Source organism: Oscarella lobularis, chromosome 14, assembly GCF_947507565.1.
Source record: "Oscarella lobularis chromosome 14, ooOscLobu1.1, whole genome shotgun sequence".
Classification (NCBI taxonomy): Eukaryota; Metazoa; Porifera; class Homoscleromorpha; order Homosclerophorida; family Oscarellidae; genus Oscarella; species Oscarella lobularis.
The window spans coordinates 555336-564965 of NC_089188.1; the positions used below are offsets into that span (position 1 = coordinate 555336).

General features: G+C 45.7%; 1 protein-coding gene across 1 annotated transcript; it reads right to left on the reverse strand.

Annotated features, from left to right (window-relative positions):
• Nucleotides 1–2500: 2500 nt before the first annotated feature.
• Nucleotides 2501–7593, reverse strand: LOC136195764 (uncharacterized). Its single transcript, XM_065985221.1, has 15 exons — nt 7277–7593; nt 7087–7217; nt 6829–7031; nt 6597–6761; nt 6431–6536; nt 6232–6376; nt 6129–6176; nt 5205–5444; nt 4751–5151; nt 4596–4700; nt 4429–4538; nt 4305–4373; nt 3018–4250; nt 2782–2967; nt 2501–2715 (listed from the first exon to the last, which is right to left on the reverse strand). The coding sequence occupies exons 4-15, from the start codon at nt 6684–6686 to the stop codon at nt 2599–2601; spliced, it is 2850 nt and encodes a 949-aa protein (XP_065841293.1). The 5' UTR covers nt 6687–6761; nt 6829–7031; nt 7087–7217; nt 7277–7593; the 3' UTR covers nt 2501–2598.
• Between the last annotated feature and the right edge of the window lie 2037 nt (nt 7594–9630).

Below are 9630 nucleotides of genomic sequence, written 5' to 3' on the forward strand. Positions count from 1 at the left end.
TTGTCCCGTTGCGCACGACCTACTTTTCGCGGCCTGCATCTCGGGCAGTAGTCCGATTCCAGTTCTGGAAGACACCGATTTCAACCGCCTACACAGTAGCCTTCTCTGCCGCAGAGTGATGCGCTGTCGCTTGTCTTTCGTTTCTGAGATGTTTGCTTCTTTAGTATATGAATCCTGGCGCCCTTCGTTTCGTTGACTGGAGGTATTGCCATCCTGTCGTCGTGCACAGTGTCTTCGAGTAGATCGACGTTTTGCACGTTCGGATGGATAGGTGTAGGATCTCTGTCGTTTCAATCGATGGAGACGAGGGGCCATCCTCGACTGAGGAGAGTGGACTGTAGACGATGGCCGAGTCTTCTCCTTTGGAGTCAGCCTTGTAGGAGACTGAGCATCCGGTCTGCGCTTGCCTAGCTGACTTCCTGAGCCGCCCACTGCATTTATGTACAATTTCACCGATAGAGCAAGGTCTAATGAAGCGCATCACCACGCCGATACGTTTTGGAATAACATTAAAAGACAATGCATGTCTGAAAAGCAAGGACGGTCAATGACTACCACCTGCAGCACCTCGAAATAGTAGCGACCCCGAAACGAGGCAAAGCAAAGACGTCCCGTTCTAAAAATAACCAGGCAAACTTGAAATGAGATTTAATCAAAGTGCGATACATAAAAAGACATGCATTTTAGGGGAAAACGTCAAGAAACGAAGAGTTCTCGAAGTTTAGCGCGCGCTCGTGACGGACCCCCCATGCTTGTCGATGACAACACATCTTGCTCCCGTACAAGGAGGAGGAAATGTTCGACCTCGAGTCAATCGACGGATCCACTTCTTTTCCGCTCTTCGAACATTCATCACAAAGATTTCATTGCGGGGAAAGTATTTTGATCCATCGCGGCCACCGAAGAGATGAAGATGATCGTCGACCAACGCGCATTCATGACCATATCGCTTCTCGGGTGCGTGGGCTTGAGAGTCGTCGTCAGGGGAGTCGTTTGTGCGAAGTATTTGGCGAAGCCACGCCATTTCTCTGACAACCAGTGCGCACGCGCAGTAGCTAAATTTTCGTCTTTTCTTTGTGTGTTTCACGGAATGTTCTGGATTGAGCCCGTTCTATTGCATCATCGAATGAGACCCGGTTGTCGACCTGTTTTCTCCTTCAAACAATTTTTCTCGTGGATTGTGCAGCGAAATCGTCGATTCGGCATCGACGAAGAAGTCAAATAGACTGCTGAAGGTCAATTGTACAAATTACAAATTGTTGCATGCAACGAAGACAAGAATCTGAGGTCTGAGGGAGAGTAGAGAGAGGAGGGGCCCCTTTCTCTTTTTTTTCGGTTTGTGAACGTTATTTTTAGGGGCTCGTCTTTAGGCGGCATTTTATGATGGATTAGAAGAGATTTGATAGAGCAAATTTTGACAGATAATAGGTTCTCTAAAATTAACATAATCTATTTCAGGGTTTGATTTGATTTGAATATTTAGACTAATTGAATAACTTTCACGCCCGTGGGCGTCTCCAATTTTATTCCTCTCAAGCGTTACGCTATCCAGCCGTGAAAGCCCTTCCTCACAACCTGTGACACATCCCCACCCGAGTTCCTATATTTTCTTTATAATACTTGGACGGAGAAGGGAAATGATTGGGAATGAAAGCATTTCAATGGCAAGGACTATGATAGGTAAGATACTTTTGAATTTATCAGGATCTAGTTTAGAATCCGTGCTCCAATTATAGGGTAGTTTGTTTTGAGTGGGATTGAAGGATGTTACCAATAAAGGATCAGGTAAGTGCCTATGTAATTCTTTGGATGTTATTGGCTTTGCTTGTTTTGTTGTGGCAGGAAGAAGACTTAGGTGTGGACTTAGGTGTGGGACGAGGGATTTTTACATTGTCTCTTTTATTCGACTATACTGTATGTGCTCCTGATTTATCATATTCAAATCAAATTATTTTTTAATTAAAGATGCCTCATTTTTGGTAAACGGGAGAACCAAGAGAAAGGGTAGTTGGCCAGAATTCTAAGAAAAATTTGTATTGATTAGGCAATTTTTTCAGGGATTGGGCGTAGGTCTAAGGATAAGACGAGATTGAAATTTTATTTGTGCTCTACTTTTTCAGAAGTATTTTACAGATTTTAGTTGTCTAGTTTTGGTAATTTAATAATGAAATAGTGTTCTTTCGCGTGTATCAACACATCATTGAATTTTTTAGAGTATCCTCGATCTTTTGTGGCACGTCGTTTCAGAACAATTTCCACTTCATTCACAATACTGACGTCATAAACAATTCCCAAAAATCAAGCGTCCTAAGTCCTTCTCCTTCGATCCCCTCTTGTTTAGAATCCGTGCGCAATTTATTGGGTTTCTCGAAGTGGGATGAACGTTGGAGTCGTTACGTCATTGGAGGACGTTACATGTGATGGATCAGATAAGTGCCCAAGTTACTCTGTGAATGTCAGTGGCTTTTCTTCTTTTGCTGTGGCAGGTGTTTCGGTACATTGACAATCAGCAACATTGAGTACGAGCAAACATCAAAAAAAACAAAACAGACAAGTCAAAGTGACTATTGTCAGCGGATTTTTCGTCCTTTGATCGCTTTAGCCGATTCGGCCTTCAAGGCACCTACCGTAAAGCTTTCTTTCAGCAGCTTTAACCAACGTAAACGTCTGCGTCAGAGCACCAATGAACCGTTTTTCAGACCATCCGGCGTGAAACTACGCAGAGAAAAGTGTAGGCTACAATCGGCGCCATCGGTATATAGTTTTCATCTATAGACTTACGCTAAACCATCCGTTGTGCTTTATCTCATAAAGTTGATAGAATGCTCCAATTTTCACCGAGACAGGCTCTTGACCGAAGAAGACATTCAAACAAGCCGATAGTGTTGGACTTTCCAATTTAAGGCTGGCCTCGGCGTTTATGTAGTATTTAACAGAGGCACTCACATCGATTCCACCTCGAGCAGCCTGTGAAAGAACACTAAAAGGCTTAGGAAGAGACTGGAAAAGCGTCGTACCACGATTCCCGCGGTGGCACCTCCATTTGCGGTAAACGAGATGGACGGCTTAAAATACGCTTTTGCAAGATTACTTGGCTGCGTTGGGCACAGTTCGTAACCGGCTGTCCCCGCTAGCTGAACGTTTCCGGACAAGTAGAGATGCACGTTGATTCCAAAGGCCAAGTAAATAGTATGTTGGGCATTCAAAACCCTGTAGTTAGCTCCTTTCCCAACCGGCGTCTCTCTTGACAAGCAAGCAGGAAACGATCTTGACGTATAGGGAATAATGGTTTGGAAACCGACACGAGCGAAAACCGTAAAGCTTAAGGTCGACTCGGTTCCTGTAACAATCAGATACGATTCCAGGAGGCTATAATCTCTTCCAAAAGCGTGGGCGTATGCGACGGTTTTGCCAAATATTTTGGCAATCGATGGATTCATCGAGTTTGCTCCTGCAAAACCTCCGGCCGTTAGACGCACGTGAAGCTGGTCGACTCCCAGTCGTCTGGCGTAGAGGTAGGCTGCGTGGTTTTGGTAGTCAGACAGGTCTTGCCTTCGGCTTGAGAGACTGCTTATGTCGTTGAACTGACTGTTGGAATGCGCCCAGTAGGTCGATGTCGTAGTCGATCGTCGAGTTCGGGACGTCGTCGTTGCATTGTCGTAGTCGGCGTGATTTTCGTTCGTTAAATAGGCTGCGACGAACTTTTCCAACTCCGTCCGAACTCCGTCGTTCCGCGCGGCGCGATTGGCGAGAAGATGCGCGACGCCATAGAAAACGGACTCGCTGTTGCGTTGCCGGCGTAGGCGCTCAAGTATGACTTCGTCGACGCGACTTTCGTCGAATTGGCTAGAAAGGACGAACGCTGCAGCGTGACGAATTTTTTCAAAAACAGTTGCGTTGACGAGAACGCAGCTGAGGGGTTCGATTGCCGCCGAATTGCGCGTGTTTCCTAAGGCGAAAAAAAGAGTTGTGGCGTTGGCAAACGATAGGGCGGACTTCAAATTGAGTTTGCGGAGTTGGTCCAAAAGGCGCTCGGTGATTTCATCGGACGTTTTTGCGTCCGAGCTTCCGGCGAGAGAGCCTAAAGCGAGTAGCGCTTCGTCGCGCGCCTGCTCCGTTTCGTCGTTTGCGTATGCCTTGACAAGAGCGACGATCTTTTGGGAAGGATGGTGAACGAAGGGAATGCTGGTCAGAATGAATTTGAGATCCAAGTTGTATCTTTTATGATCCTTCAGGGCGAAGCTGATTTGCTAGAAGGGAAGCGAGTTGCGAGGCAATAAACTAAGGTGTACGTACGAAACTACCTTTTGGGACGCTTTGGTGCTGGAGGAGACGAGAAGGGGAAAGAGGAAATGACGCAAATTAGACGAACCCTATAGGAAGGAGAGCTGGAAAGAGTCACTCACTAGTAGCAGAGCGCAGACTCACAGTTTCAAAGTGATCGATGACCGCATCACTGACAGGGGTGTTGGCTCCATCTGAACAGCGAAGATACTCGCACAGACCCTCTAACTCTAGCATATACACCAGGTTGGTGTCTGTAGAGAAAGCGGCTCGTTTCTAGGCAAAATATATCACACGAAGTTATGCCTTACATGAGCCATTGTAGTCGCCGTCAACGCCCGCTATTTCGTCCATTAAGTCGATTAAAAGCGGAATTTGCGCTTTTAGAGAATTCCGCTGGTCTTGAACGACATCGGCTGGAATAAAGCTCGTGATACGATTGGATGATGCATTGCGGTGCACTTGCCTTTCCCGTGCTTCGATTCAACGGAGCTGGTCTGCAGACCATGAGTATCGTCGACCCGCACCATGACTGTCGATCGTTTTTGCGGCGGGTTCTTTTGCCTGCTGATTAGCGTCAGCGTGTATTTCTGATCAGAGACGAATTCATTGTCTAGGACGCTGTTCGACTGGTACGAATCATCATCTTCGCCCGAATCATCTTCGCCGTTTTCTTTGGCGGGGAAAAGCGCCGCGTGCAATGTTCCCGTTATTATCTTCGGCACGCCGTCTTCGTACACGATCTCGTCTTCTTCATCGTAGTCGACGTCCGTCGGATCGACGTTTGATCCCGCGGGAAAATGTTGCACGTTTGCACTGGAGTATTTCATGTGAACCTTGACCTCGCCGTTGTCGCCTTCTTCAACACTGCGAACGCATACTGTACATAGCTATAGGCTTTAGATAATTCCTGCGAGTACCTGTAATGAGCGGTGTGTTCATTGGTCGATCCCTTTTCTTCGACGTCGTGTTCGCCTTTCTCCAGCGATACTTGGAAAAGAGAAGCGATTGCCTTCTTTATGTTGAGTACTTGGACGTCATCGTTGCGCGCGTGCAGCACGTAAGCGACGGTTCCATTTTCCAGTTGAACGAAACAGAACATCTTTTCGAATTTTTTGCGCATTTGAGATCGCATAGCCGCTTTTGAACCAGTTTTGGGTCTAGATCATTAATTATTTAGTCGTTTTAGACCTAAAGTACGTTCACTAATTATGTGTCCCGTGGGAAAAAAGGCGGGGCGATATTGATTTCAGAGGGCGTTTGCCTTCCACAGTTCGAATCAATATCAATGCTATTTCCTATCGTTTAAACGCGTTTCTGCGTTTACTGCAGTGCAGTAGTCCGTACACTTTGAGCAGGAACCTAATTTCCGTTTTGTAATGTATTTAAATCCGTCCTCCTGACCGACGTCCATTTGCATAATTAATTGGTAAAAATGTACCGCTTTCATGCCAAAGGAAACTTTACTAAGGTCTTTGTCTTCTGCTAAACCGTCTTCACTGTCTAAATCTTCTTGCCCCATGCTTGTAAGAAGCTCCTCTACAGCTCTTTCTACTAGGCCGTCGGTCTCTCGGTAGTGATTTCTACTTTGGTGATAAAAGCCGCACACCCGACGCCCACCGGTAATCGACGTTTTCTACAGCTTTCCACGCGCAAACCTCGATTTCAGACATAGTATAGTAAAAGCCTCAATATTGCGCGCTGCATATCCCTTTACTTGCGCCAAACTACATAACTTCGTCTTGTGTTACGTATACTATTGCTCACTCGATACGTACGCACCGCCTAGGTACCCCAGAACCGCCGCCTTTTTTTCCCACAGGACATATCATTTGTCAACGCACTTTAAATGTTGACCTAGCTTCGTTCCCAAGCCATGCAGGCACTCCTCCCTTTTACGGGGAGGGCATGGAAATAAGACAATTGAAGTTGTTGACGCAGGCTTACTCTGTCGTGGTCTCAACGACGTCTTCGACACTGTCTTCGACGCTGTCTTCCACGCTATCTCCTTTCGCGACGACGTCAACGTTGAAATCGACTATTTTTACAGAGTATTTCATGCCTCGCGTCTCATATCGCGGTAAAAAACCATCTGCGAAAGAACGTCTTATTCTGTTGGCCTGCTCGCTTGTGCTGCAAATCAAACCTGCAATGCAGCGGATTTCAATTTTTGCCGTTAGAAGAAAGTGCTCGGCCTGCTGATTGGACCAGAGATCTTGAAACATCGTAAGCTCGTAAGTCAGCACTTCTTCCTATATAGACATAATTAAGCTTGTCCACGACCTTGCCCAATTCGTGTAAAAGTTTCTTGCCTTCAGACACTGCAACGACATCGCTTGTTTTCCTTCGGTCTGGATCGACAGAAGAGAAGCGACGAGAAGAAACGCAATCGCGACTTTCATTCTTGACAGCACTCAGTGCAGCGCACGTCTGGCAAAACCAAGAGACGCCGACTTCTTTTTATGCCCAAAGACCGTCTGTGTGGCGAAACGAGATAGTCTTAAGTATACAGATGCGCACGACTGGAAGTATTGCTTTACGTACGGCTCAGAATTAATGGGTTGAGAGGTACTTATGAGAACTCTTGTTAATGAATTCATGAGAGGGGAATGAGGGAGAGTAGGAAGAGACGTGAATTTTATCGTGCTTCAGTGAGAAGCTATTCGCTGGAGGAACCTCGATCTGGTTTAATTCCTCTCTGTCTTCTCATTTCAGATTTCCGGCACGAAGGCTTTTGGCTAAGCGTACTACCAAAATAGCTTCATCATAAACAGAATTCACTTCCAGGGCCGGCTAGCGCACCTGCAATCGCTTCCACAAAATCCTTGTGTGGGGTCTCCAGTGAAAACAAAAGGGACCCACACTTCCAGGAAGCCAACCCGGTTCTTGTAATATTTTTTTTCGGCACGAAGGCTTTTTCTTAGGAGTACATACTACCAAAAAGGCTTCATCATGGATAAACAGAATTCACTTCCTGGGCGGGCTAGCGCACCTGCACAATCGCTTCCACAAGATCCTTTCGTGAGGTACCCACCTGCAATCATTTCCAGGAAGCAAACCGCTTCCTGTAACAACATTTCTTCAAAAGAGAGTCAGAACGCTGACTTCGACGCGCCACTATTGTACTAAAACGTGTCTCGTCGGTTGCTTATCTCAGTTTCTTCGGCGAAATGAGGGTCTCCAGCGTTGTTTCCATATTGCTCGTGACCGCCCTGTGCTCCATTGCGACTCTCGTCAAAAAAAATCTTTACGGTGACGCGCTGATCTGCAATTCGACTGTTCGCCTTTTCTGATGCCAGTAGAGTAGGACCTCGGCTTTCGGACATTCTGCGATTTCGGTCGCTCGCACAGCAAATCTAGCCAACCGATTCTGGCTTCCTATGGCGCATTTTAAAGCCCTATCCCTGTCAGGAAGATGTGCTTGAGCGCGAGTCAATAGACCAAACCCTCGTGATTTTATTAGAAGATTAGCGCGCGCAGGTCAAATCCTCCGCCTTCGGACAACGGTATCGCTTTCGGACACGTATGCGTAGCTCATTCAAATTTTAATGTTTCGCCAAGAATTTTTTTTCACAGAATTCTCTATCATAGAGCTTTCGAACAAAGTAAAGCTTTAGCTAAATGGTCAAGTCTATCGCCTGCTAAAAATCGACGAACGTACCGACATCGCACCTCGGTTTTCGGACACCACTTATTCCGTTTGCAAAGGCCAAATCCGTTTCTAAAACACTATTCTGAATTTTCTGTAAGGTATTTGAGACGAACTTCAAAAGCTGATTGAAAACGAGTAACTATGCTAGGCAATTGGGCTGTTTAGTGTCGCAAAATGCATTTCTCGGGTTTGCTTTAGTAGCAATAAAACTAAAAATAGCAACGAAAATACCCAAACTGGTACAGAAGCAAGCGGTGCGAAGAAAAAGTCAACCTAAAATTTCGTTTTACTGAAAAATTCGGTCGCATACAGTGCTTTACGCCAAAATTCATTTGTCGTGCTGATATTAATGGCAACATCAGAAACATTACGTAAAAGTACGCCTTTTTACAGTATCTGTCTCTGGATGTTTCTTCCCTAAGTAGAGCAAGTACATTTTTAGCGAAATCGAGTTTCATGAAAGTATCACAGCCAGAGTGTGATACGAAGAATCTGAAATTTGATTTTTATATAGGAGCACTCAAATTAAAATCTTAGAACGCCAATTAATAAAATATTGAACGCAGCTTGACGTAGCCTGATCATGAGCTCTTGGCAATATACCATAAACAGACGCTACGATAAGGTTTGAACAAACTGAATATTTTTTATTAAAACAAAGTTTTAGAGTGACTTTTTTTCGCACCGCTTGCTTCTGTACCAGTTTGGGTATTTTCGTTGCTATTTTTAGTTTTATTGCTACTAAAGCAAACCCGAGAAATGCATTTTGCGGCACTAAACAGCCCAATTGCCTAGAAAAGTTACTTGTTTCTAATCAACTTCTGAAATTCCTTACAGAAAATTCAGAGTAGTGTTTTACAAACGGATTTGGCCATTGCAAACGGAATAACTGGTGTCCGAAAACCGAGGTGCGATGTCGGTACGTTCGTCGATTTTTAGCAGGAGATCGACTTGACCATTTAGCTAAAGCTTTACTGCGTTCGAAAGCTCTATGATAGAGAATTCTTGGCGAAACATTAAAATTTGAATGAGCTACGCATACGTGTCCGAAAGCGATACCGTTGTCCGAAAGCGGAGGATTTGACCTGCGCGCGCTAATCTTCTAATAAAATCACGAGGGTTTGGTCTATTGATTCGCGCTCAAGCAAATCTTCCTGGCAGGGATAGGGCTTTAAAATGCGCCATAGGAAGCCAGAATCGGTTGGCTAGATTTGCTGTGCGAGCGTCCGAAATCGCAGAATGTCCGAAAGCCGAGGTCCTACTCTACGAAAAAAATAGTTTCACGACATCGATAGCCTCAAGCAGAAAAGGATCTACATACTGACCCAGATCTGTCGAAAATCTACGATGAAACAGAAGTGATGCTGAAAAAACGAAGGCATAGCTTACTGCTGCCTGTCGACTTACGCTTTGTCGTCCCATTTTGCTCCATTGCGTTCTGTAAACACGTTGAAAAGCTATCTAGCGATGAGAGATGTTGTGGATTTTATCGTGCATGCGTATGTCTAGCATAGTCACGTGTCCCGGGACATTGACCCCGGCGTGATTAAACGTAGAAGCAACCAACCTCGACTCTCTCTGCTCGATCCGCTCCCTCGTCGCCCTCTAAACACCCTGGTCGACCCAGCACAACATCTGGTGGAGAATCCGGGTAGCCGAGCGCGTCGGAGGGGACTGGCGCTGCCTGTGGCGTC

Bases quoted from the DNA above. Each gene is read 5' to 3' on its own strand.
- LOC136195764 (XM_065985221.1), bottom strand. From the start codon at position 6,686: ATGAAAGTCGCGATTGCGTTTCTTCTCGTCGCTTCTCTTCTGTCGATC. The intron at 5,152-5,204 runs GTACTCGCAGGA...ATGCGTTCGCAG, and splicing joins GAACACACCGCTCATTACAG to TGTTGAAGAAGGCGACAACG. The intron at 4,251-4,304 runs GTAGTTTCGTAC...CTTCCCTTCTAG, and splicing joins GCACCAAAGCGTCCCAAAAG to CAAATCAGCTTCGCCCTGAA.